Source organism: Portunus trituberculatus, chromosome 9 (genome assembly GCF_017591435.1).
Source record: "Portunus trituberculatus isolate SZX2019 chromosome 9, ASM1759143v1, whole genome shotgun sequence".
Lineage (NCBI taxonomy): Eukaryota > Metazoa > Arthropoda > Malacostraca > Decapoda > Portunidae > Portunus > Portunus trituberculatus.
The window spans coordinates 9,096,216-9,124,206 of NC_059263.1; the positions used below are offsets into that span (position 1 = coordinate 9,096,216).

General features: G+C 46.3%; 5 protein-coding genes across 6 annotated transcripts; all 5 read right to left on the minus strand.

The window, feature by feature from the left end:
* Positions 1–2,289: 2,289 nt before the first annotated feature.
* LOC123501316 (pro-resilin-like) lies at positions 2,290–7,345 on the minus strand. Its single transcript, XM_045250079.1, has 4 exons — positions 7,021–7,345; positions 6,824–6,880; positions 6,553–6,605; positions 2,290–2,745 (listed from the first exon to the last, which is right to left on the minus strand). The coding sequence occupies exons 1-4, from the start codon at positions 7,078–7,080 to the stop codon at positions 2,460–2,462; spliced, it is 456 nt and encodes a 151-aa protein (XP_045106014.1). The 5' UTR covers positions 7,081–7,345; the 3' UTR covers positions 2,290–2,459.
* Positions 7,346–13,153: 5,808 nt separating this feature from the next.
* LOC123501317 (pro-resilin-like) lies at positions 13,154–14,264 on the minus strand. The gene is made up of 3 exons (XM_045250081.1): positions 14,073–14,264; positions 13,820–13,879; positions 13,154–13,609 (listed from the first exon to the last, which is right to left on the minus strand). Exons 1-3 carry the CDS (start codon positions 14,247–14,249, stop codon positions 13,283–13,285), a joined length of 564 nt encoding a protein of 187 aa, XP_045106016.1. The 5' UTR covers positions 14,250–14,264; the 3' UTR covers positions 13,154–13,282.
* A 2,630-nt stretch (positions 14,265–16,894) lies between these two features.
* On the minus strand, positions 16,895–17,931 carry LOC123501318 (pro-resilin-like). Its single transcript, XM_045250082.1, has 3 exons — positions 17,770–17,931; positions 17,552–17,608; positions 16,895–17,342 (listed from the first exon to the last, which is right to left on the minus strand). Exons 1-3 carry the CDS (start codon positions 17,914–17,916, stop codon positions 17,025–17,027), a joined length of 522 nt encoding a protein of 173 aa, XP_045106017.1. The 5' UTR covers positions 17,917–17,931; the 3' UTR covers positions 16,895–17,024.
* A 2,181-nt stretch (positions 17,932–20,112) lies between these two features.
* Positions 20,113–27,977, minus strand: LOC123501319 (pro-resilin-like). 2 transcript variants are annotated; one of them, XM_045250084.1, is made up of 4 exons: positions 27,890–27,977; positions 27,677–27,736; positions 27,217–27,452; positions 20,113–20,364 (listed from the first exon to the last, which is right to left on the minus strand). In XM_045250084.1, the coding sequence occupies exons 1-4, from the start codon at positions 27,899–27,901 to the stop codon at positions 20,316–20,318; spliced, it is 357 nt and encodes a 118-aa protein (XP_045106019.1). In that variant the 5' UTR covers positions 27,902–27,977; the 3' UTR covers positions 20,113–20,315. The 2 variants fall into 2 exon arrangements, with proteins under 2 accessions (XP_045106019.1, XP_045106018.1); XM_045250083.1 differs by lacking the exons at positions 27,217–27,452; positions 27,677–27,736; positions 27,890–27,977 and adding exons at positions 20,819–20,878; positions 20,998–21,096 and having other exon boundaries at positions 20,113–20,600.
* On the minus strand, positions 23,819–24,806 carry LOC123501320 (pro-resilin-like). The gene is made up of 3 exons (XM_045250085.1): positions 24,707–24,806; positions 24,528–24,587; positions 23,819–24,313 (listed from the first exon to the last, which is right to left on the minus strand). The coding sequence occupies exons 1-3, from the start codon at positions 24,716–24,718 to the stop codon at positions 24,029–24,031; spliced, it is 357 nt and encodes a 118-aa protein (XP_045106020.1). The 5' UTR covers positions 24,719–24,806; the 3' UTR covers positions 23,819–24,028.
* Positions 27,978–27,991: the final 14 nt, after the last annotated feature.

The window sequence follows — 27,991 nt, forward strand, 5'->3', positions numbered from 1 at the left end:
CACACACACACACACACACACACACACACACACACACACACACACACACACACACACACACACACGTCATTGATGCACATATATCTACATCCTCAAGAAAAATAGTGTAATGATATAACGCGATAGGCAGATAGCAAACCACATTAAGATCACTGAATGTCCTGGTAAACGATGCCTTGAAAAAAATATTCGCGTCACGTCCATATCCTCACTTCCTCAACAGTCCCAGTGACCCTTTCACCTCAGAAGTTTCTTATTTTGCCCTCACTCAGACCAATATGGAAACGGTTTGCAAACACATACAAAAAAAAAATATATAACAGGCTCATTTTGTTTTTATTTATTTGGCTATACAATTATTAAAGCATTAATTAAAAGAGAATGCCCAAAATGTGTTGGTGGTCATGGGAGGAGTGTCGAGCAGTGAGAGAAATAACTGTCACTAAACCACCAGTGTCAAGTTAGAGAAGTGTTTCGCAATGACTTAATAGCGACACTCACTGGCTGAATTTTCCTATTAGGTCATGTGTAGGAGTATGATGAGTCACTTTACTAATTTAGGAATAGAATCATTTAGTTTGGCTTGTTTGTAATCATGTTTATTAGGTACATAATGACTAGCTAGGTTAGTTCAGACAATTTAATCTATTTACTCGTTCATATTTTCTTGTCTCTTAGTTTATTATATTACTCATTATTTTCTTTTTTTTTGTGTGTGTGGTTCATTAATCTTTGGTAGTATGTAATTAGTTTGTGTATTAAGGGTAAGGTGCATGGGTGAGGTAGGCAGGAAGGCTAAGAGGAACATGGGTGATGAAAGGAAGGCAAGAGGAGGACGGTGGAAGGGAAGGCCTAAAGGGGTAAGGGTGAGGCAGGGAAGAAGAGTAAGAGGAGCATGATTGATAGAGGGTGGTAAAAAGGAAGGTCTAAAGGGATAAGGGTGAGGCAGGAGGAAGGTAAGAGGAGCATGAGTGATGGAGGAAGGGTAAGGGAAGGGTGGTGAAAGTGGAGGCCTAAAGGGATGTCACCGTCTTGTATAATTAGGTCTATGGCTCTATCTATAATGAGGCAGTGAAGGAGTATTTAGCCAGTGTGTTAGCGTTCAGTTAGCTCTTCTGCGGTGAACTCGTGTTAATCTTTCCCTGCTGAATGATTGGTGACGTCATACATGTGGTGGCAGTGAACGGCGCCGTGGAAGTGACCAGGTCTGAGTTATTTAAGGGTTATTTTGCATTCACTCTTATTCTTCGTAACTTCTTAAAGATCATTGATTGTGTATTCAAGTATCATGTGATCTGATGCAGTGCCGTGACGTGTCCTTCCTGACGCTCTCTTAGATTCTTGTTTAGCTCTTCAGTCTTAATCTATCCTCTTCATGGAATCTCTTTGCACTTACCCCAGCGTGCCGCAGCCCCAGGAGGTCGCTGTACGTGTAACTTACTGCACGTGGAGGGAAGCAGGAAGTCATGTAGAAATGTAGCCTCCTCCTAAATCATTGCTATCTTCTAATAAATCATCTTGCACACATTTTTGCTTGTCTGTCTGTTGTTGTGGGTCTGTCGTCCTTTGTGCGTCATTCGTAGTTATTATGAGACTTAGGATGATTATGCATTTGTATATGTGTTCACATGTAAATACACATCTCGACTGTTCATGAGGCTAACTTCATATCTATAAATTTTGGTTCACATCATATTCATGGAAAATTCATTGTTTTTACAGATTGATGCTATACTTGTAGTATTTGGTTATAATTTGTTTATTAATATAATGGTAATGAGAAGGGCTATAGTGATGTCTCTACGGTTGCTGAAGGTATGGCTGGCTGGGCCTTGACTTGTTGGCCAGTAAACCCCACTAGTGTATATTATATTCATTTGCAAGTGTCTTTACCACACAGTTGCATACATATTCTGCTGATTCTAAGTTGATGAGTATCCTAAGCCTAGTTAGCAGTATTGCATTGCTTTTTGTCATTCGTTGTTGCCATTCTCTGTGCACCATCTCCTGTGTCACACTGTGTAATCCTTTGTTGCTTGTCTCTGATCCGGACGCAGCGACGCCTCTTACGTAACTTTGTAGCAGACGCAAAGGTATGAAGAAAGACGTTTCCCGGAAGTCACAGCTTAAAAGGCTAAGAAGCTCACACCGAATAGTTGCGATGAGAGTGTGGCCCTTGATGCAGAAACGGCCAGCCACTCAGGTGCCTGCAACTTGATGATATCTACTTGTCAGGTACAGTTCTATCTTGAATATTGAATTTTGGGACAAATAAGTGTTATTACCAGGTTCATTTGCAGTATTTATTGCTTCGAACCTACATGGAGTGATGACTGGAAAGCGAAGGCGGCGGAAGGAGTGCCAGCGTGGTGGCGACCCGAGGCGGAGGCGTGCGTGAGTTTGGCGCCGCGGTGACGATGACGATGAAGATGAGATGGAGCTTTGGACTTAACGAACGTTTACTTGGACTCGTTGGAACCGTAGCCTCTGTAGTACCTGGGCCTGTAGTACTCGCGGGAGCCAGAGCCGCGGGACTCGTAGGAGCCAGAGTCGTAGTGAGCCTCGCCCTCGTAGCTGACGTCGGCCACGAAGCCAGAGTAGCCGTCAATTACGTACTTGACCTTCTGCAGGCGGCCGTCGGGCAGGTGGTTGTAGTAGAATCCCTCGGTGTAGTCGCCGTCACGGTTTTCCCGGTGGCCGAAGTCGTTGCCGTAGTAGTCCTTGATCTGATAGTTGAAGTCGTACCTGGGCTCCTCAGACTCGTAGGAGTCGTAGGATCCATAGGAGCGCTGCGAGGAGGGAGAGAACAGTTAGTAAGTGGTCGTGGTCTGTGATGGTGGTCGTCATATCAGCAGTATTGAGTTGGAACTTAAGACTGGGCCGGCAGCCACAGCCACGCCAGGAAGTCCCTGGAAACTACAAGCTCCTGCAGGAGTGTGGGCCCTGCGAGGAGTCTCGGTGTCACGGGGCGTAACTCTCCGAGAGACAAACGTGGCGCGGTGCTTACCTCACGAGACCTTCCATCGGCGGCGGCGGCAGCCACGAGGGCGAGGAGGAAGAACACCTGTGTGAAGGAAGTGGGGAGTTAGTGAGGTGGTGGCAGGAGAGAGCGAGAGCAGTGAAGGGCGCACCAAGAATGATCTCTAACTTTATAGGCATATAAGCAGCATTTCAACAAGATCGGTGGACACCCGTGGCAGGGCTGCGGTGATCACCTTGGCGGCCATTGTGTTGTGGTGGTGGCGGTGGCGGTGGATGTGTGCAGACGTCAGATAGGCTCAGACATATATACCCAGCCAGGAAAGTGGTTTCCCGAGTTCCTGTGTAACTGTTTCTTTCACAATCTCATCAAGAACCTGGCTGAGTAGGAAGTCAAGGTCACGCGGCGGAAGGTTTTTCTCTCAGACAGGTTTGGCGGTTGAGTCCACAACCGAGAGTGAGAGTTGTGGGCAGCGGGAGCCTGGGTGCAGGTTGGGTCAGCGGGACAGGATCCGCTTCCCTTCTCCATCCTACTTGTGGGTATGTGTCCCCAAATGAAGGTGGTCTGCTCTGGAACTAAACAAAAACTGACAACACTGTCGGTGCATTGTCACTCCTGCTTATTTCAATCTTACTTAAATTGCCTTCTTTAATTTCTTGCTTGAACGCAGTGAAGCTGAACACGGTGGAAAAATTACACACGGCTCATATGAACCCTCCACAGCACCACAGTGTTTTTCACCCCATCACTAACTCGAGGATTACTAAGAGTACAAGATCACAACTACATGCTTGCATCATCGAAGTATTTGTCTGCAAACTGAAAAAAAACGGGACCCAAGGATGCACAGATCGGGGCAGTGGGGAGACCATAGCAATCAGGCGGGTCACGGTGGCTGTGGGGCACAATGCTTGACTCGCCCTCTAAAGGTTACGAGTTCGAACATGACTCGTGGTATTTTTCGGTGGGAAAGTTGGCACTCTTGTAATGCAAGCTGGAACACATGACCTCATTGTTGCGATCTCATAACCCATCATGCTGTATTTCACTTATATTGTATAGGTAACAAATGCACCAGCGTGGTCACCATTACTGCAAGACCAGTCCAGGAAAGGACCGTCGAGGCTTCTACTTTTCATGTGACATTTTGCTATCAAGCGAAGATTCATGGTACGCGCTGTTTATATATATATATATATATATATATATATATATATATATATATATATATATATATATATATATATATATATATATATATATATATATATATATATATATATATATATATATATATATATATATATATATATAGGTATTTATTTATTTATTTTGGCCTATAGCGCCTGTAGGCATACTTGAAGAGCATATGTGGGAAGCACTGTTCTGCTTCCATCCATTAGTGCGCAGGCAATTTTATTTACACTACCCAAGCGCATCTTTGATGTAACACCTAGAACCTGGGTATCATGGTGACATGTAGGTAACTTTAAACCACTCGACAAATGACATAGCTTCAAAGCGGTATGTGGTGGGATTCGAATCTACTCGTGGACGTCTGCCCGATCCCACGCTCACCACCTTATCCACCACGCCCCCGCCTCCCTGGTGGAAGGCTGGTGCTGATTACTTCATGTTTAATTTAGTGTCGAGAGCATTACTGGTTTTTGTGCGTCCAGTGTGTGAAAAGAGAGAGTTGATGGAGTTCACACCGTCCTGTAACTCGAGGCAACATTACTGGTGCACTGATTCATCGCTATTCAAATAAATATTCAAATATTTTATTGCTATCATATTTCTGACTTCACTAGAGTAAGACTATATTTTGTGCTATGAATATGAAATTAGAAGCACTATTCTTTCTACATCTTACCCACTCTTACAGTCAATAATACTCTAAAATAAACTAATGTATCCGATTACAGCAGTCAGAGGATTAACTTAGTCAGTCCACCGAGGAATTTCAGTCATTTTAGGGACATACGTCAGGATGTCAGTGTCACGGAAAGAACAGAATGGATGGCAGTGTTTGTCGTGACTTCCCTCGTGCAGCCTTCCTCCCTGTCCCTCCCTTCCCCTCACCTCTCATATGACACCTCAAAACTCGCATTGGTCCAAGAACGCTTACATTCACATATAGCCGAGTCGTGCCGCAGCATACCGGTAGCACTGCGCTCTCTTGTGCCGCGGTCATCACCCTCAGGCCACATGGCGACCTTCAGGACATTAACGTGCGGGGCTGCGTGAGACACCGTGGTTAGCAGATTTAGATATGCTGAGTAGTTAATCGAGGGTAATCAAGGGTGTTGTTGTTGTTTTGTGACTAATTAAGGAAACAGACGTACAACTTTACACGTAAAACAGAGAAGTAACGAAACACAAGAGAATAGAAGAGAAACCAGTGTCCTGACAGGTGACGCATGTACGTAGTGCTGTAAGGCGACGTGCTGTGTTTACTGTAGTGGCAGGGTTATGTTATTCGTGACTTGCCTCGATGCCAAACTACAATGAAAGACTGGATGATTAAGTATCTGATTCCCACTTCCTTTCCTTGTGATTAAGTGTAGTTTGGTTGTCTGATATCCCAAGGCCAATCCATCGCCCCGTGCCGAGACAAGCAGATGACTGATGTCCATGTGCTGCATAACCACCGACCGTGACAACCAGGCGAGGCTCGGGTACCAAGCACAGCAGGTGGATGTGACACCACACCAATGCTCCAAAGTTACAATTAGAGAAAATGTTTGAAATTTTGATACTTTTCTCTCATAACTTTCTCCAAGTGGATGAAAAGTTTTGCTGATCCTTCATTGCTAAAGAGCCCCCAGTGTTTTATTGATAACTTCGTGTGTTGCCTCCTAGTCTGTCTCAGCTTGTGTTTGGTTCTGTCAGTCATTGCTGGTCTGGGCTCAGCGAGGCCCCGGAAGTGATGAGTGTTGCAGAGGCAATGATACAGAGGTAACCAAAGTCGGCGCTCAGACACAAATTGATCTGAAGTGGTGGTGGTTCCTCGAGGTGTCAGGCACGGCCAGGTGTGGCGGGTATTGGCCAGATGTTGTGTTTTAATGCCACCTGTTCGTCAAGGGGATTTACAGGAAAACCAAATGAAAACTGGACTCATTTCTATTATTTATTGCTTCGAACCTACATGGAGTGATGACTGGACAGCGAAGGCGACGGAAGGAGTGCCAGCGTGGTGGCGACCCGAGGCGGAGGCGTGCGTGAGCTTGGCGCCGCGGTGACGATGACGATGAAGATGAGATGGAGCTTTGGACTTAACGAACGTTTACTTGGACTCGTTGGAACCGTAGCCTCTGTAGTACCTGGGCCTGTAGTACTCGCGGGAGCCAGAGCCGCGGGACTCGTAGGAGCCAGAGTCGTAGTGAGCCTCGCCCTCGTAGCTGACGTCGGCCACGAAGCCAGAGTAGCCGTCAATTACGTACTTGACCTTCTGCAGGCGGCCGTCGGGCAGGTGGTTGTAGTAGAATCCCTCGGTGTAGTCGCCGTCACGGTTTTCCCGGTGGCCGAAGTCGTTGCCGTAGTAGTCCTTGACCTGGTAGTTGAAGTCGTACCTGGGCTCCTCAGACTCGTAGGACTCGTAGGAGTCGTAGGATCCATAGGAGCGCTGCGAGGAGGGAGAGAACAGTTAGTAAGTGGTCGTGGTCTGTGATGGTGGTCGTCATATCAGCAGTATTGAGTTGGAACTTAAGACTGGGCCGGCAGCCACAGCCACGCCAGGAAGTCCCTGGAAACTACAAGCTCCTGCAGGAGTGTGGGCCCTGCGAGGAGTCTCGGTGTCACGGGGCGTAACTCTCCGAGAGACAAACGTGGCGCGGTGCTTACCTCGCGAGACCTTCCATCGGCGGCGGCGGCAGCCACGAGGGCGAGGAGGAAGAACACCTGTGAGGGGAGGGAAGGCTTGGTGAGGAAGTGGTGGGTGGAGGCGGGACAAAGAAGTCCTGTAGTCTGTATGTGGACAGTGTTATATAGCACAAGTGGATGAGTGGGCAGGTCAGTGAGTGGAGACAATTGTGGGTTACCTTTGCGATCATGATGGTGTGGTGGCTGCGGTGCTTGTGTCCAGTGTCTGGCTCAGCCATGCATATATACCCAGCAGGGAAGGGTGTTTTTATCCAGCTGGGTAAAAGTAGGTCTGTAAAACTCCCTCTGATACAGTCTTCAGAACCAACCGGCACTTGTGCAATTATAATATCAAGGTCAGAGCTTTTCCCTCGCACCAAACCGGTTGGGTCAGCGCGCCGTGATAAGGGCGTGTGGGTGCCGTCACTCCGCCGCGGCGCCCGCACTTCTTGTGCGATGATGTGGCGCGCCGTGTCATTTTGTTCGTTGTGGCCTGTGCTGCTGTCTTCCTGTCTGTATGGGTGTCTGTTTTTACTTGTGTACCTACATTTGCATGTATGTGTGCTTCTCTCTCTCTCTCTCTCTCTCTCTCTCTCTCTCTCTCTCTCTCTCTCTCTCTCTCTCTCTCTCTCTCTCTCTCTCTCTCTCTCTCTCTCTCTCTCTCTCTCTCTCTCTCTCTCACAGTACTTCATGAGGCCAGACTCGCACAATAGAGTTTACAGTCTCCACAACAAGACAAACACTGGAATGGAAGTCACACAAAGCCAGCCACTGAGGTCTGCAAGAGTTATGACATGTGATTCACGGATGCAGGAAGCGAGGATGTTCTCAGAGTCAGATATTGACCTTTTTTGAAGAAGTGAGCAAGCAGAAGGTCAGAGAAGTAGCGAGGCGAGTGAAGCGAGTCAGAAATTAAGTAATCGTCGTGGATTTTTGGACAGAAAGGTCATTTGTCTCAGGAACACGACTAATAAAGATTACTGCTGTAGTTTTTGTTTCCTGTTCTTTCTTTTAGCGTTAAGTAATAGTTTTCTACGTTTTTATTTTCCCCGAGAGTACATTTGGTGGTATTAAATTGATGATACTTCTTCCTGCTTTCTCTTTCTTCTTCTTCTTCTTGTATTTTCCTTCACATTTCTTGTTCCTTGCTCCTCTGCTGCTTCACCTTTCGTCCTCCTGTGATTAACCTTTTCTCTTAACATTTTGCAGATCTTCCTTGTTTCATTATTATTTCTTTTCCTGATTAAGTATTTTCTATCGCCTTGTTTGGAGTCTGTGCTTATGGTTGCTGTCACCTTCGTAAAAAAGCAAGAGTCGTGGTGTTTGAATCCTCCTCGCCTTGGTGTATTTTGATTGGAGCAAGCCTTATGTCATGTCTTGGAGTGCTTGTCAATGTGCGTGGTTGAATGGTGTATAAAAGATAACCGGCTGTTTTGTCCATCCCTTGTACTACAGAACTACACATCTCGTCCCGTGCATTGACCGCCGCGCCTCATTACTATGCAGAGAAGCCGCCGGGTACTAAGAAGTGAGCGGCTCGGTTTGGACTTCGATTCTTTTTAAGTGGACCTGCAGGAGCCTACTACTACTACTACTACTACTACTACTACTACTTCCACCATCACCATCACCATCACCATCACCACGATAACAGAGAAAGGAGTGATAGATTCTAACAAATAAGAAAAAAAAGTGGTGGGCGTGGAGAGAGAGAGAGAGAGAGAGAGAGAGAGATGGACAGACTTTTTCAAACCCGCACTGGTGTTGATGACTTGTACAAACAGACGCACGGAGGTGAAAAATAAATAAAATAAAGATTAATACATGATAAATTAGGCAGAAAAAAGAGGAGTTGGGGAAAGTATTCAGGTCATAAGAGGAGAGGGAGTCACAGCGCCACTTTTACTTATGCCACTTAGCGATCGCCTTTCTTGTGGCTTCAGTGTCTGTTAGAGCAAGAAATCTAAGGCATGCAATATAACAACAACTTCCACCACCACCGCTGCCACCACTATCACTACCATCACCGCCACCACTATCACTACCATCACCACCACCACTACCACTACCACTACCACTACCATCACCACCACCACTATCATCACCATCACCTCTACCACCACCACCACTATCACTACCACTACCATCACCATCACCACCACTAGCACTACCATCACCACCACCACCATCACTACCACTACCACTACCATCACCTCTACCACTATCACTACCATCACCATCACCTCCACCACCACCACCACCACCACCACCACTAATATGTATGTGATTATTGCCTTCTGTTCGTAAGAGAAAAGGAAATGTGGGGTAAATTTTGATATCATTGTTTTTATTCTTCTTTTTTCATATTCCTCGTCATTATCTTAGTCATCTTCATTGTCATCACCACCACCATCACCATCCCATAAGAATCTACCAATATTTATGTCACTATCGCCTTCTGTTCGTAAATGTGGAATATAAAAAAATAAATAAATGTCATTTTTTCCTTTTATTTATATTTATCGTCATTATCATAGTCATCTTCACTCTCATCATCATCATTATCATCATCATCATCATCATCATCATCATCATCATCATCAGTTTTTTTTTATCTACGAGTGTGTGTGTAAACTGCTGACGAAGGTGTACTGACGAAGGTGCGTTTATTTTGTCACGGTTGTCAGTGGTGTGGCTAGGTTGTGTTTCCATTACGAGGGTTAATGATGGGTGACCTCTGACCTGGACACGTCTTCTTTAACTCTCTCTCTCTCTCTTTCTCTCTCTCTCTCTCTCTCTCTCTCTCTCTCTCTCTCTCTCTCTCTCTCTCTCTCTCTCTCTCTCTCTCTCTCTCTCTCTCTCTCTCTCTCTCTCTCTCTCTCTCTCTCTCTCTCACACACACACACACACACACACACACACACACACACACACACACACACACACACACACACACACACACACACACACACGCCCGGTAGCTCAGTGGTTAGAGCGCTGGCTTCACAAGCCAGAGGACCGGGGTTGGATTCCCCGGCCGGGTGGAGATATTTGGGTGTGTCTCCTTTCACGTGTAGCCCCTGTTCACCTAGCAGTAAGTAGGTACGGGATATAAATCGAGAAGTTGTGACCTTGTTGTCCCGGTGTGTGGTGTGTGCCTGGTCTTAGGCCTATCCGAAGATCGGAAATAATGAGCTCTGAGCTCGTTCCGTAGGGTAACGTCTGGCTGTCTCGTCAGAGACTGCAGCAGATCAAACAGTGAAACACACCTCACCTTACCTCAGCTTCCTTTCTGGCTTGTCCTGTCTCGTCCTCTCTCTCTCTCTCTCTCTCTCTCTCTCTCTCTCTCTCTCTCTCTCTCTCTCTCTCTCTCTCTCTCTCTCTCTCTCTCTCTCTCTCTCTCTCTCTCTCTCTCTCTCTCTCTCTCTCTCTCTCTCTCTCTCATGTTTTCATACGCTTAAAATTATCAATCACAGGTATTTTTTTTACTATTTTCTTATTTTTTTTAATGTAAGAGGTGAAAGCTGGCCAAGGGCAAAATAAAAAAAAAAAAAGGCCCACTAAGTTGCCAGTCCCCTTGCAGGTCCGAGAAAGTTAGCCAAAAAAAAGGGATAAATGTCTTGAGACCTCCCTCTTAAATTAAGTTAATTCATAAGAAGATGGAAATACAGAAGCAGCCAGGGAGTTCCAGAGTTTGCCAGGGAAGGGTATGAACGATTGAGAGTACTGATTAACTCTTGCATTAGAGATATGGACAGTGTAGGGATGAGAGGAGGAGGAGGAAGAAGAAAAAGAAGAAGAATATCAGAGGAAAAAGAAGAAGAGGAAGAAGAAAAAGAATGATGATGTCACTAGAATCACTAACACACCCTTGGAAAATGTCAATGCCTTACACTACAACTTGTTAAATTCTCACAAAAATCACGAAAACCAAATATATATAAAAGAAAAGTTATCTCCCTTAAAGTCTCCTGGATTATCACTACGTAGAATTATGAAAAGGCAAGAGAGAAAAAAAAACTTAGAAATTCAGTAACCTCCACTAGAGCTTGTTGAAAGTAAAGCTAAGACTGAAACACCTGAGAATCTTGTACCTTTTTATCTACCCTCACCTACCACCCCCTCCCCTCCCAGCCGCTGAGACGTAACGGGCAGCGAGACACAAAACTCGGCAATCTCCAGAGCCCGTTAAAAGCAGAGGAGATAAGACAAACACCTGAGAATTGAGAACCCATACCTTTTTTTTGTTATCTACTCTCCCTCCGCTCTACACTGGGACGTAACAGGCAGCGCGACACAAAACTCCTTAATCACCAGAGCCCATTGAAAGCAGAGAAAAGATAAGACTGCAACACCTGAGAATTGAGAACAAGTATCTTTTTTTAACTGCCCTCCCGCTGCTCTCCACTGGGACATAAAGAACAACACAAAGCAGAGAAAAGATAAGACTGCAACACCTGAGAATTGAGAACAAGTATCTTTTTTTAACTGCCCTCCCGCTGCTCTCCACTGGGACGTAAAGAGCAGCGCGACACGAAACTATCACAAACACCTGATTAAGTTTCCACGTGAGAAAGGAAACCGGGGCATGTCCACCTCAGTTTCACAGGTAAGCTTGTTTCCTCAGGTGAGAGAGACAGCAACAGGTACCAAGTGAATGGGAAACGAGTGGTCACCTAAGTGGTCATATTTCCTGTGTTAATGTGACCTGATACACTGAAGGGGGTGAGGGGGAACAGGGGGCGATGACCGAGGCTTAAACCATCTCGGAATTGCAACATGAAAGATGTGCAGAAAAAATAAAATAGACTTTTGTGTCTGAAAATGCAAGTTTGACCTTTTGTTGTGAGTGAGTTGGAGGTGCGACAAATTTGGGTCATACACTCACTGCCTTGCTTGGTGCGGGAAGTGGAAGAGTGGCGGGCTGTGGGTGTGGGTGTGGGTGACGGGCGAGGGACGTGGGGTGGAGAGGGTGAACCGGCTATCGCGCCACCCACCCTCAACCCACGCCGGCCAGGAGATTACTGACCACTGGGCTGGGGGTGAGTGATGCTGGGCTGGGATGGGGTAGACTAGTGGTGGTGGTGGTGGTGGTGATGGTGATGGTGATGGTGATGGTACTACTACTACTACTACTACTACTACTACTACTACTGATAATGAGGATAATAGTAATGATGATAATAATAGTAATAATAATAATAATAATAATAATAATAATAATAATAATAATAATAATAATAATAATAATAATAATATTATTATTATTAATAATGATAATAATAAAGTTAATGATAATAATAAACTTTTTCACCACCACCACCACCATCACCATCACCACCATCTTCCACTAGGACTCCCACAGTTCCCTAGGGATGCACATTCTGAAGTCCTTCTCGTGACACACCTTGACTGGTGTCCTGTATGCGACAAAACATTAACCCTAATTTTTATACCAACAAACTCCGCGTCATTTTGGTGTTGGACACAGTAGAGCTAATGGCTGAGTACTTGCAATTAGGTTCTCAGTGCGTTCACATTTATTTTCTAGTTTCTTACTATGTGTTTTCTATTTTTTTTTTTTTTCTACTGTTTCATACGGCAAGTTACGAAAAAGAATCGAGTATTATTCAGCCTGTATTGACTCTCTCATGGCCGAAACCTTGCCGAACCGAAAGGACCCGCCGGTATGAGACACTTAGATTTCTCAATAACAAAGTAGATGAAATAGATCAATAAAAATGGAGGCGTGGGATATGAGTTTTCGGTGTTGTTGTAAGACCCAGATGTATACATGTGCCACGGTTGATGTGCGAACATATCACGAAAGAAGACCCAAGATGTGAAAGGATGGAATGTATTTGCAAAGAAGTGTCGACTCAAGGAAAACACTGCGAGGAACGACGCATTACCATAAGTAGACAAGCAGCAACTCACAGAAGACGTTTAGAGACGCGAGTCTTCGACAGTGTCCCTCTAAAATTTGGCATCAAAACATTTTTGTTTCTTTCATGTGTCCCTAGAATCATGAACCTTTATGTAACAATATAACTTGAGTGAAAAACTAAACTTATATAGAGAGGAAATATTGTATCCGTCTCAATATAACGGTACATCCAAGACTCGAGGTAATGGGGTAGTGCTTAGCTCGTCAGACTCGTCAGAGTGCGTCATGAGGTGTTAAGGGAAGCATTATATCAAATGTTCACACAGCGAGAGCGACCTGCGTTATATCATTGGCATCTTTATCAATGTGAGTCCGCCAGGCAGGCGGCACCATTCAGCAGATAAGGGCAATAAAACAGACACGCGTTAATAGTAGAGTGTGTGTATTTGGTTGTTGATGAGTTGCGGGAAAGCGGTGATGGCGAAGACGCGTGCAGCGATGGCGCGGTGGTGATGATGAGGTGATCCTGGACTACTACTGCTCTCCGTCAGGAATTACTTGGACTCGTTGGAGTCGTAGCCTCTGTAGTACCTCGGCCTGTAGTACTCGCGGGAGCCAGAGCCCCGGGACTCGTAGGAGCCAGAGTCGTAGTGAGCCTCGCCCTCGTAGCTGACGTCGGCCACGAAGCCAGAGTAGCCGTCAACTTCGTACTTGACCTTCTGCAGGCGGCCGTCGGGCAGGAGGTTGTAGTAGAATCCCTCGGTGTAGTCGCCGTCACGGTTTTCCCGGTGGCCGAAGTCGTTGCCGTAGTCGTCCTTGACCTGGTAGCTGAAGTCGTACTTGGACTCATCGGAGCCGGAGCCATGGGAGCCGTATGAGTTCTGCAAGGAAGCAAAGTGCACAGTTAGTGTGTGGGCGTGGTCCGGGGCGGCGGGCGGCATATTGGCAATGTTGAGTCACAGCTCGGAATTGAATAAGCGTTTCGCAGGAGCCACTTCTGGGAGTCCTGTAGGAGTGTTGGCAGTTTGGGGCACGCTCGGGGATGAAGGCCGTGCCCCTACGACTAGCGAGGGACGCGGCGCGCTACCTACCTCTCGAGACCGTGAGCCTTCGGCGGCGGCGGCTGCCACCAGGGACAGGAGGAGGACCACCTGTGGAGGGAGGGGAGAGGTGGTGAGGCAGCGGCAAGGGAAGAGAGAGTGCCGGTACCCACGGAGACTCTGTAGGTGTGCACATGCCCTTACAGACAATATTTGGACAGGTACAGGACGTGGAGGGAACATATCAAGCACCTCAGAGTGCAGCAGCTGCACGCCGCGGTGCGAGGCAAGAGTGGTGCGTTACCTTGGCGTTCATTGTGCGGGGACTGCGGTGGAGGCGGCGAGGAGGTTGTCGCTGTCGTGGGGAGGAGGTGGTTGTGTCGAGGGACAGATGGACACGTGCTTTTATACCAGACTGTCGCCGCTGACTCCGCGCCGCTGACTCCCGGCTCGGTTGGTTGGTTGCTTGCTCTGGTTTCATTAGTAAACAAGGTAACCGGTGAGAGAAGGTTACTTCTTGTAAGAAATTTTGGGTCCAGACCTTTTAAAAGTGAACTGGAGTCAGAATATCAAGGTCGTCCACTGACTTGCCTTTTTTACAAAAGCAGCCTAGAACCGGTTGAGACGGGGCGCTGAGCCGTGCAGTGGGTCAGCGAGCCGCGGGAGGGTCACCCAAGTACTATATACACCAGCTCGGCCCACACCACACAGACGCCTCTTATATTGTACAGGAGTCCGTTATATGTGGCAATTTTACGATGAAGTTTAGTGTGATTTGATGCTCTAAGAACGTATGAACCCCACCACTACATTGCGGATGGACTGAGTCAATTAAGAGTTTCATAATACCCAAGAATTCTTTATATTATTAAAATTCAGTACTTTCAGATTCACACAACCAGAAACTTAAAGAAAGAAACACTTATGACGCGTTTCATTTGTCATCAGTCATTAATAGTGCAGGGCTTACCAAGAGTCTGCTGCCATTACTCACTCTTTTCAACATCCTACCCTTAGAAACATCACAAACTTCCTAAAACACTTGACTCGTGATACAAATAAGAAGAATCACATACCCATCCCTTGTTCTGATCTCCATTTGTTCGTATTGCATTCCTCAATTAAGGTTATCTGTGAAAGGTCAGGAAAGTCATCAGGGTCAGCGTCAGAGGTCACCATGGTCAGAACAAGGTCACCAGGATTAGGGAAAATACCAGCGTTATGTCAAGAGGTCACCAGGATCAGAATTTAAAGTAGTGAGCAGTGAGTGACTAGTTGGTTGTTCCTGAAAAGAAGACAGTTTTATTCATGTTTCGTAAAAAGTCTATTAAAAAAAAATCCAATATCTTTGCCTGTTTCATTCCAGAGGTCTCTGAGTGCACTAGTGGCTACAGGTGATGACACGGCAGAGTCAGGCAGAGAACTCCAGAGTTGACAAAGCTTCCAGTACAATTACTTCGCCTCATACATGTTTGCTCTTTAACCCCTTCAGTACTGTGACGTATTTTTATCTTGAGTTTGGCTATGATTAGACTATTTTATTTACATTAAGAAAGGCCTATAAAGATCAGAAGCTTAATGGCCAGAATCTTCACTATTTTAATCCCCACATAAGTCTCTGAAGCTGTATAAAATCACTAAATAGTAACGAGAATGAATATGAAAACGCGTCATAGCACTGAAGAATGACACCTTCAAGACAGACTAGCTCACGTAAATGCATAGCTTCTTGAGTTCAGCTATACATGCGTTCTAAATTCTCTTATGGGAATGTCCAGGGGCGTGTTGTCGCAGTTTTGTGTGATGGTGATATCGGTAGTTCTTTGGAGAAACCTGGTGAATGGCTTGGTTGTTAGGCGATCTCGTCATTCACAAGTTTTTCCGCCAATTATTCAACGATACTTTTTACAAATCCAATGTAAGAGTAGAGATACTGGCACCAACTAGCTCGTCACCTTATTGTTGTATCGGCGCCGTGGTTTACTGATGGCGGGAACACTTGGTTGTTTACCCGCGTCATGAGTTTCGTGGGTTTTTGCAATAGATAAGACTTGTCACCGCCACACAATGCGAAATCTTCCTTCCACTTCAGTCTCAGAGGCGGGCAGGCATTCAGTGGCGACACAGGTGCCACATCGGCAGCTGCAGGCCTGGAGGGACTCGCTCCTGCCTGGCATTTGCTGAACGCTAGCTTAATTTTGTCAGATCTTTTTGTTGTACATCGCTGATCATTACAAAATTCCTTTCTTCTCTGAGACACGATCTGATGATAAGGAAATTAAAACTTAGAGAGAAAAAAGAAAGTGGGTGGTTTGAATGGACACGAAAGACATTTTTAACGACTTCAAAGTTTAATAGTTCAGTTTTTTTTTTTTTTTTTTTTTTTTACCCTTATTCTTTCACTTGTGATCTGCAGTATTTGTTTTTTTATTATTAAATGCCAGTACGGCTCGTGAATGACGGTGTGAAACGGTTTTTTCGCAAGTTTTAATGTGAGAAGATGACATTACTGCTTGTGTTTTAGTTTTGTAAAGGTTATGTTGCTCTTGTTTCATGGTGGCCTGTGATTGCCCTTAATGGTGACCTGCAGAGGCATTCATCTTGTTGTTGTCTTGTTGATTAATAACTCTTGTTTCTTTCTTTGTCCGTTGACCTTTCTCTTAAATGGGCGAAGGAGGGATGGCATGATGTGCCTTCTACTTTTCAACCTTTCTCTCTCTCTACTCTGTCATGTTCTCGCACACGCTCTTCACCAGTGTTAAGGAACTACGCAGTTCAGCAAATACCTCTCATTAACAAACAGATTGATAACGCTTTCATCCTGCGTAACTCCAGTGCTAACAAAATTAAGTCAAGATTGTTTCGTCTGCATTTGGAGGAAGAGACAGATTGATCTCATAAAAATGTTAATGAACGGTCTCTATAAGACTTCTTTACGTCCCCTGCAGGGTTTTGTTCCATCTTTAGAGCTGACCCACAACACACCTCTGGCTTGTGGTGTTCTGCAGGACACGTGAAGGCTGATACTTGTCCAAGTAAGAGAACCCCATAAAGCATTTGTAAATAAGGAGCGGGAAGAGGAAAGTGATTGATGGGTTCCCAGTGAGAGGAATAAAACAGACACGCTTTAATAGTAGAGTGTGTGTATTTGGTTGTTGATGAGTTGCGGGAAAGCGATGATGGCGAAGACGCGTGCAGCGATGGCGCGGTGGTGATGATGAGGTGATCCTGGACTACTACTGCTCTCCGTCAGGAATTACTTGGACTCGTTGGAGTCGTAGTACCTGGGCCTGTAGTACTCGCGGGAGCCAGAGCCGCGGGACTCGTAGGAGCCAGAGTCGTAGTGAGCCTCGCCTTCGTAACTGACGTCAGCCACGAAGCCAGAGTCGCCATCAATTACATACTTGACCTTCTGCACGCGGCCGTCGGGCAGGTGGTTGTAGTAGAATCCCTCGGTGTAGTCGCCGTCACGGTTTTCCCGGTGGCCGAAGTCGTTGCCGTAGTCGTCCTTGACCTGGTAGCTGAAGTCGTACTTGGACTCATCGGAGCCGGAGCCATGGGAGCCGTAGGAGTTCTGCAAGGAAGCAAAGTGCACAGTTAGTGTGTGGGCGTGGTCCGGGGCGGCGGGCGGCATATCGGCAATGTTGAGTCACAGCTCGGAATTGAAGAGGCGTCCGGCAGGAGCCACTTCTGGGAGTCCTGTAGGAGTGTTGGCAGTGTGGGGCACGCTCGGGGATGAAGGCCGTGCCCCTACGACTGGCGAGGGCGCGGCGCGCTACCTACCTCTCGAGACCGTGAGCCTTCCGCGGCGGCTGCCACCAGGGCCAGGAGGAGGAGCACCTGTGGAGGGAGGGGAGAGGTGGTGAGGCAGCGGCAGGGGAAGAGGGGGGGTGCCGGTACCCACAGAGACTCTGCAGGTGTGCACATACCCTTACAGAAAATATTTGGACAGGTACAGGACGTGGAGGAAAAGTGTCTGGCACAAGACAGTGGTGCGTAACCTTGGCGTTCATTGTGCGGGGACTGATGTGGAGGCGGCGAGGAGGTTGTCGCTGTCGTGGGGAGGAGTTGGTTGTGTCGAGGGACAGATGGAGACGTGCTTTTATACCAACCCGGCTCGGTTGGTTGGATGCTTGCTCTGGTTTCATTAGTAAACAAGGTAACCGGTGAGAGAAGGTTACTTCTTGTAAGAAAATTTTGGGTCCAGACCTTTTAAAAGTGAACTGGAGTCATAGAATATCAAGGTCGTCCACTGACTTGGCTTTTTTACAAAAGCAGCCTAGAACCGGTTGAGGCGGGGCGCTGAGCCGTGCAGTGGGTCACCGAGCCGCGGGAGGTCGCCCCACACCACCTCCATCTACGCGACACTTGAGGGTTATTTTTAATGTTGTTTATGAAAACTGACATTGTGTATCGAGTACCACAGATGAACAACACAATTCTGTCATGGAATCCATGTGTATATTGTAAGTTCATTTACTTTTCGTTATTGTTATTCCTGCTGTGTTTGCCTTTAGTTGCCATTCAGAGAGAGAGAGAGAGAGAGAGAGAGAAATATCAGAAATTAATTTGGTCTCGGTATGGTGCAAAGCTATACAAGAGACTGCAGTACAAGAAGTATCACAAAAACTGAAAGTGATCGTGGGTAAAACATTGTCCAGCAGGGTTTGCGTAACATTCCCATACAGTTGGTTGGTTCTTTCATTCCTTGTACTCGTGGCACAATGAGATCAGAGACTAATTCAAACTCTTACTTTTTTTTCTCTTTTCTTTTCCTTGCGTGTAAACATGTCATTAATATTTTCTTTTTATTTTCTTTCTTCTTCTTGTTTTGTTGTTGTTATTGTTGTTGCTATTGTTGTTTTTAACGTTCTCTTTTCATCGACTCTTCCCTCGCTTTTTTTTTTTATCTCTTTGTTTACTTTTATTTCATGATTTCTTTAAATATTTTCTACCTGCTTTATTTTTAGGTAATTTCTTTTATTTATCCTTTTTATGAAGTTAATGGTATCTCTCCGTACTCTTTTCACTTTCATTTTCATCTTTTCATTCATTCTCGCTTCATACATTTCTCTAAATACTTTCTGGGCTTTATTTTATTGTTTGTTTGTTTTTTAGCTCTTATCACCTCACCTGAAAACAAACAACTTCTCAACTTCACATTCATTTCCTTTCACTCTACACTATAACTCTTGCCTCTGCCGGTTTTCCACCTAATTCCCTCCTTCCTCAGTCTCTCAAGGCAGCATTTTCCATCACTTTTTGACATCCAAGACTCAGGGGAAGCATTTTTCAACAATTTCAACTTGCTGTTTCTTCGAGACTTGATGTTGAAGGAGTTGGGGTTTCCAAGAGTTATTTCATTTTGCTAGTGTCAGTTTAGTAAGACGTCTGCATTATCAGTAGGAAGAACATTTACGAGTACCCTCAGGAACAAGACTTTTTTTTTTATACCATGTGGGCTTTTCACGGGAATTTCTGGGCTAAAGGAGATACTTTTTAGGGTACCTCCTATTTCAAAGCCCACCCGCTAGGAAACCGTTGCCCCGAGTGAGGAAGCCCAACCTACACTCGGACCGTGGACAGGATTCGAACCCGTGCGCTTGGAGACCCCTCGCACCCCAAAGCACGCATGGTTCCACTGTATCACGGCGGCCCAGGACTCTTTGTGTGTTTCAAGTACGGCCTTTGTTATATATTATGTTTCTCTCTCTCTCTCTCTCTCTCTCTCTCTCTCTCTCTCTCTCTCTCTCTCTCTTTCGTGGTAGTTGTCATGCATTCGAAGGTTCCGTCTGTTCTCCGTGGCGTGGTGGAAGGCTGGCGTTGGTGTCCTCGATGGTTTCCTTAATTGGTTGTGTATTTACCTAGTTGTAGTTTTACAGGGCCTGGGCTTTATGCTCGTGTGGCCCCGTCTCCATATCTACACTTATCCAATTTTTCTTTAAAACTATGTACACTCTTTGCTGACACCATTTCCTCACTCAAACTGTTCCAAGTCTCAACACATCTTTGCGGGAAACTAAATTTTTTAACATCTCTCAGACATCTTCCTTCCTCAGTTTCTTACTATGCGATCTTGTGCTTCTAATGTCATATTCTTCTCTCAGGATTAGTGTTGTGTTGTGCATCTTTTGGTTTCGTTGTGGCGATGGTGTTGACATGTTGTTAATTTTGCCGTGGTGTTGATGATTTTATTTGTTATTTTGTGTATCAGTAAAAGAGTGTTGCTATTTCCTTCGTGTCTGTGTAGGCTGTCTGCGCCGGATGTGCGGAGCGTGGATAGGGGGACAGGGAGAGGACAGATCAATAGTGTATATGGAGTTTTGGCTAAATAATCCACTATAGACAGATAACAGACATGCGTTTTAATGACAACGACATACGTGTACAACAGCATAGCATAACGAATGTAAGGCGACGTCCACAAGCGCCGTGTAAGAGGATGTGGGCGTGTGTGGCGGGGTACAGCGCCCCAGGCTGGGCTCAGCCGACATGTGGATGAGTGGAGGGTCAGGCGGTGCCGCTGTGTGCGCTGCTCCTGGTAGGACTAGTTGTAGTACTCCCGGGACCTAGACTCCCTGGACCTGGACTCGTAGGAGCCAGAGTCGTAGTGGGCCTCGCCAGAGTACTTGACGTCCGCCACGAAGCCGGAGTCGCCGTTCACTTCGTAGGTGACGACCTGGCGGCGGCCGTCGGGCAGCTCGTTGTAGTAGGAGCCTTGGGTGTAGTCGCCGTCGCGCCTTTCCTCGTGGCCGAAGTCGTTGCCCTCGTCGTCCTTTACCTTGTAGTTGAATTCATACTTGGCCTCCTCGGAGGATGCGCCGTAGGAGTCCTGCAAGGACGCAAAGTGTATTGTTAGTGTGAGGTCGTGGTCGTGGCGGTGGTCGTCATGTCAGCAATATTAAGTCACTGTTTGGAATCCGAGACTTCCCCCTGGCAGCCATAGCCACTCCAGGAAGTCCCCGGAAACCAGACGCCCCTTCAGTAGTGTGGGCCTCTGGGTCAAGGGTCGTGCCTCACTGGGAGGGGAAGACGTAGTGGAGTACCTACCTCGTGGGAGTGAGAGCCCTCTGCGGCGGCGGCTGCCACCAGAGCCAGGAGGAGGAGCACCTGTGTTGGAGAAGAGAAGAATTGGTGAAACAAAGGCTGAGCAGACGAGAGCACTGAGACGCCTCTCAAGGTGTCTAGTCACTATAAACAAAATTTGAATAAGTACAGCAGTGCGGTACCTTTGCGTTCATTGTTCTGTGGTGGAGGAGGTTGTGATGCGTGTCAGGTGGACTCATGCACAATATATAGGCAAGCAAGACTTAGGCCAAGACGACCGCTGATCTTTGTGACATCACTGCAAACCACTCCCAGGAACCGCAAAGGCCAGGGTGGGGCGCAGGTAGTATTTGGTATCACTCACCTGTTGGCTATTTCTTGTTTACTAGTCAATGACCCACACAGTGTGAATGGCACGGAACCTGCTGGCCCGGGTGACCACCAGTGGCCGCTGTGTGTCAGTTTGAAGGTTCGCGGCGCCGACTGATGCCCCATATCAGTCACCGGTCACCAGATTGTTACGCAAACCACGGGCACACCAACGCCTCTACTTTTACCTGCCCGACTTACCAGCATTTGAGACACTAATGACATTTTGCTTGAGTTTTGTACACACCTCCTTTCTCCTTCCTTCCATCGGCATGTACTGTTTAATTAAGGGTAAATAATTGTTATTGTTCTCTAATTGTATTGTAAGTATTCTCGGCAAAATCTGCGCCTTACTATATAGTGCCGACACTGATTTATGGGACGAGTAGCATCTCAGTAATAGTACCGTTGGCAATGTAAGGACGAATGACACACACTGGTTGTACTGTAGTATTGTAAGGATAGAAAGCATTAAGTGTCGTGAAATGACAAATACCAACTTGTTCGTAGTGTCAGAAGCATTGCAAGGAACACTTCTCTTCATTATGCAGTGCAGGTGAACTTCAGGATGAGCTACACTTTTCAATACACTGCTAGAGATGTTATGATTCTCAGTGACACTTTTCAACCTCTGTGTAGGGACTGGCGCTCTACTGGCTCCTTTTTCTTATTTGTTGCCGTTGGTCAGTGTCACTCTTACATAAGAAAAACAACTCAGCGGGCGCTCATTCCATTGTGGTAAGATGAATTGCTACATGCTTCAAAATGTGCAGTAATTTGTTTGTTATCGCTCTAGAATCATTGCCAGGGTATTCATTTCCCGCGAGAAGCACTGTGGACAATTTTAAGAGTCCATTTAAATATCCGAGAAGCACTGTGGATAAGTTTAGAGTCCATTTAACCGAGAACCACTGTAGATAAGTTTGAGAGTCCATTTGAATATCCGAGAACCACTGTGGACATTTTTAAGAGGCCATTTAAATATCCTGCAGCGTAAGGAAAAATTGTGCGTGGTTTCAGGAAAGTTCCTATAAAGTCGCCTTATACGGTTTGTTCTCTTATTTTCACCTGAGTACTCGTATAGTGGCAAAGGTTACTTACTGCCTTGCTCGTCTTTGAATTCTGGTGGTATTGGGCTGGTACGGTAGTGTCTGGTCAGTAGTTGTTTGTCCAGCTGAGCGGCTATCAGTAATTCATTTTTATAGGTGATTGTTACTGGCCTCCAAGTCTACAATTGGCTCCTAAATCTTCAGTGGGTGGGGGTCTGCTGGTATCTCTTTATAGCCTGGATTCTCTCTCTCTCTCTCTCTCTCTCTCTCTCTCTCTCTCTCTCTCTCTCTCTCTCTCTCTCTCTCTCTCAAGTCAATGTTAAGCAGTAGCTGAAACATATGACAAGCGTGAAAATGAAGAACAAAAGAAGGATGTGGCCTGGTCATTGCTTTCACTCGAGAAGGGACAAACTGTTGCATTCACCTCCTCGCTGCCCACCTCTCCTCCTCCTCCTCCTCCTCCTCCTCCTCCTCCTCCTCCTCTTCCTCTTCCTCTTCCTCTTCCTCCTCCTTTTCGTCCTCTAATCAAGATAATACCAACATTGCAAGGAGAGGTAGAAGAGAAGAAACAAAGGAGCTGTGTATGGTGCTGTTTGTTTACCCTCGTCTAACTGAAGGACAGTGCTTGGCTAGGAACGCACCATGGAGGGAAGGGAAGGTGGCCCACTGCTGCTAGGAAAAGAAATACCTTCATGCTGTACCTGTAAAGTGACATTCTGAAAACCCACAACGCGACACCTTTAACCCCTTTAGTACCGGGACTCATTTCTACATCAGTTTTGAGTATGACTAGAAGATTTTATTTACATTAGGAAGAGTCTATGAAGCTTAATGGTCAGAGTCTTCACTATTTCAATTCCCACATGAGTTTCTGAAGCTGTATAAAATCACCAAATAGTCACCAGAATGAATATGAAATCATGTCATGGTACTGAAGGGGTCAATGCTAAGTCATCGCTTGCTGCTTATCACTCCCTTCAAAGTAAATCAAACATAACAAAAAACTATTTTAATGATAATAGTGATAATGAGATGGTAATGATAATCCCATCAGTCATCTCACTAATCTGCAGCTGCATCGTGAAGACATGGTTCATGGTGATGGTGGTGTGTTGTGCACCCCGCAGCTGTTTTCCCGTCAAGGAGCTCTAGTCATCTTAACACAAGGCGGTGTGATTCTGCCTTCACTAAGCGAGTTGCTTCATTAACATCTTCATTCCTTTCGCAAAACAGCGACAGAGCCTTTTTTATTAATATCATTTCTTTCAAAATGTATCTATCTTTTTAGAATGAGATAACTCTTCACATGCTTTACACACATGTAAAGAGACAAGGGGTGTATTGACACTCCTTCATTAATCCATAGTTCCATCTCTGTGTACGGGAGTGACCACTGGCCGCGGCGATCGCAGCGCCACGACTCGACAGTCCTCACTTCCTGGCACAAGGGTGACTATTCGGCCCGTTACGGACGAGATGGGTGACGCTGTTGGTTCTCCTTTGTTCTCTGTTTAGTTTGTGTTGTTCGTTTCTTAACACCAAAGTGTGTTCCTTAATAGAAAAGATGTTTGATAAAGATCCAGTGTTTCTTATTTTGACATTTTTAATAAATAGTAAGAGTATTACAAAGAAACAATAGCGAAGGTGATCGACGAACGTAAGGCGATGTCCACACGCGCCATGGAGGAGGGTGTGGGCGTGTGTGGCGGGACGCGGCGCCCCAGGCTGGGCTCAGCCGACGTGTGAGTGAGTGGCGGGTCAGGCGGCGCCGCTGTGTGCGCTGCTCCTGGTAGAACTAGTTGTAGTACTCCCGGGACCTAGACTCCCTGGACCTGGACTCGTAGGAGCCAGAGTCGTAGTGGGCCTCGCCAGAGTACTTGACGTCCGCCACGAAGCCGGAGTTGCCGTCCACTTCGTAGGTGACGACCTGGCGGCGGCCGTCGGGCAGCTCGTTGTAGTAGGAGCCTTGGGTGTAGTCGCCGTCGCGCTTTTCCTCGTGGCCGAAGTCGTTGCCCTCGTCGTCCTTTACCTGGTAGTTGAATTCATACTTGGCCTCCTCGGAGGATGCGCCGTAGGAGTCCTGCAAGGAAACAAAGTGTGCATCAGCGTGTGGTCGTGGTCGTGGCCGTGGCGGTGGTCGTCATGTCGGCAATATTGAGTCACAGTGTAGAACCCGAGATTCTCCGGCAGCCACAGCCACTCCAGGAAGTCCTCCATACGTTCCTGCAGAAGTGTGGGCCTCTGGATTACGGGTCGTGCCCATCCGGGAGGCGACGACGTAGTGGAGTACCTACCTCGTGGGAGTGAGAGCCCTCTGCGGCGGCGGCTGCCACCAGAGCCAGGAGGAGGAGCACCTGTGAGGGGTAGGAGGAGGTTATGAGGCGGCCCTCGAGTTGGTCAGACGCCAATAGGAACAACATTTGAACAAGTATAGGACATGATCAGAATGTAAGACAAACAATTGGGCTGTTACCTTGGCGTTCATTGTGAGGTACAGGCGTTGGTGGAGGAGGCTGTGTTCAGCGGCAGGTGTTGAGTTCTTGTGGTGTCGTCCTGTGTCCGCAGGTATTTATATGCCAGGCTGAATGTGAGGCGACCGTTGATCTTTTTGACTGTACCCTGAACTAGTTACAAGGAGACAGACAGGTACCCTTCATCTTTGCCTTTTTTTTCAGTTCCCCTAGATGTAATGAAATACTGTTACGCAAGTGAGGCAATAACCTTTGGGCGGCTCACGTGGCTAAGCAAAATAGAGCAGCTGCAGGGTGGCGTGTCCCGGTGAAGGGGCGGCAGACTAGTATTGACAGATTGGTGCCGGTCATTCACACTGAGCTCTATCTCGCCTGCTTGTCCTCACGTTCCACATTGGGAAGCACGTAGGTTCACTCCCGCGGTGCGCACTCCGTCAACAAGCTCACACCGTTGCAGTCAGGACAACTCAAGCGTTACCAATAGAAAGTGCAAAGATTATCAAGAACACAACGGACGCGATAGTGTTGTTTCCCATCAAGGACTTAAAGCGAGGAAGGAAAGGCGATGCGAGATGTTGGTGCGCCCCGTCACGCCACCAAGGCACTGCTCTGTGGGTTGCTATCAGATCTCACTGATGATAGAAAGAAAAAAATAATAATAATAAAAATAAATGAAATGCTAAAACCGCAACCTTACTTTCTATTTCTAGCACGTTTGTGTATAAAAGGGTTATAGACACACAGAGTCGAAAGTTCAGTGCAGTTTTTTATTAGTTTTCGATAACATAAAATAAAAAGGAAATCATCCACGGAGTTAAGATAAAAACCAGCCACGAGAAGAGGTAGGTTTCTGAGCAGGTTTACTCTATCATTTTCCTGTCATGATCATTAGTGGGATGGGGAGCACTCTTCATCTTTACTACATTTCGTACTTTAGATAAGATACCGCCGGACAGCTGTTCTTAACCTGCGGCACCTGAAGTCCCAGGAAGCACGAAGCATCAAACCAGGTGGGACGAAATGTGACAGCCTTTTTCTTCAATGGATCTTCACATCAAGGTCAAGGCCAGCTGATTTTTTTTTTTTTTTTTTTTCATGGAAGAGGGAAAATTGACCAAGGGAAACGGAAAGAGAAAACAAAAAATAACATTAACTTTCCATTCCCCGAGCAGGTTCGAGAGACGTAGGCAAAAGAATAACCTCCCTCATAAAGGATTTCAGATCATAGGAAGATGGAAATACAAAAGCAGGCAGGGACTCAAAAAAGAACTTCGTATTTCAATATGTGACGGAGCATTCCCAACTGTACAAGACAATGAAGAGAAAAACCTCCAAATTGCCACTCAGGAAAGTGAATCAATAAACAAAATAAATCCGTAAATAAAGTGAAGTAAAGAAAGGTTTTCTCTACTGCGCCACCAGCAGTCCTGAGTGCCATGACAGCTGGTACGATTTCAGCATCTGTCATGGTTCTCACTTTTGTCAGCGTTATAAAACAATTGAGGCGAAGCTCTTGAGGAAGTCGATGAATAAAAACCAAGACAGAAAAGATCAAGAAAACGAAATAACAAGACGCATCAGACACAGAGAAGTGTAGCATTTAGCCGCTCATGCAGGAAGCACAAAGCCTTTACGTGTACTGACTCAAAACTCTCACCTCAGGACGTGACACGCGGAAACAAACTACGTATTTGAACTGAATGGAGGATTAATCAGGAATGAGACAAAGAGTAATGAAAAGGTCAGTGCCGGGAATGAGCTTTACGAGGAAATAACCACAATGGATGAAGGAGCGTAGCAAGGTCAGAGATTCTCCAGGCATGATGAGTTACGTGGGAGGCGAACCAGAAGGAACCCAGATCTTAGCAGTGGTGGGGAGGGTTGAGAAATCTTGGAAGACTCTCCTTATAGAGAAACACACACAATGAAATACCAACATCTCTCTCTCTCTCTCTCTCTCTCTCTCTATATATATATATATATATATATATATATATATATATATATATATATATATATATATATATATATATATATATATATATATATATATATATATATATATATATATATATATATATATATATATATATATATATATATATATATATATATATATATATATATATATATATATATATATATATATATATATATATATATATATATATCTGTTCGTCTGTCTTTCTATCTATAAATTTCCAATTCATGTCAAGGATAAAAGATGTTCCTCTGCTTTCCTTTTTTGACTTTATTCCGTCATTTCAGTATCACAACGACATACAATAACAAAGGTGAAGGTGTGTAACGAAAGTGAAAAAGTGAGGGGACGCCCGCACGTCACGCAGGACTGTGTGGCGGCGAGATAGCGTTATCAGGGCGGGATGGACTGCTGCGGTGTGGCCTTGCTGACCCGTGAGTGTGTGTGTGAGTGATTCACGGGTCAGGCTGCTCCTCGCATGACTAGTTGTAGTACTCCCGGGACCTAGACTCCCTGGACCTGGACTCGTAGGAGCCAGAGTCGTAGTGGGCCTCGCCAGAGTACTTGACGTCCGCCACGAAGCCGGAGTTGCCGTCCACTTCGTAGGTGACGACCTGGCGGCGGCCGTCGGGCAGCTCGTTGTAGTAGGAGCCTTGGGTGTAGTCGCCGTCGCGCTTTTCCTCGTGGCCGAAGTCGTTGCCCTCGTCGTCCTTTACCTGGTAGTTGAATTCATACTTGGCCTCCTCGGAGGATGCGCCGTAGGAGTCCTGCAAGGAAGCAAAGTGTGCATCAGCGTGTGGTCGTGGTCGTGGTCGTGCCGGTGGTCGTCATGTCGGTAATATTGAGCCACAATATTATTTGGAACCCGAGACTCGCCCGGCAGCCACAGCCACTCAAGGAAGTCCCAGGAGACCGGACCCTCCTACAGGAGTGTGGGCCTTGCGTGGCAGTTTGGTGGGAGGTGAGGAAGAACATGTGTAGCGATACATACCTCTCGGGAGTGAGATCCCTCGGCGGCGGCGGCTGCCACGAGAGCCAGGAGGAGGAGAACCTGTGAGGGAGAGAAGGAGGATTGGTGAGGAAGTGGCATAAGAGACGAGAGCAGTGAGGGGAGCACCGAGACTGCCAACGAGGTATCCAGGCGCCCTTATAGGTAACTTTTGAATAATCATTGCAATAGATGGAGTGACAATGCAGGGCTCACCTTGGCAGTCATTGTACAGGTGGTGGTGACGCAGGGAGTGTGGCGGCCTGAGGTGTCCACAGGATTATATATACCGCGCCGCGCTCCGTGAAGTGACCGTTG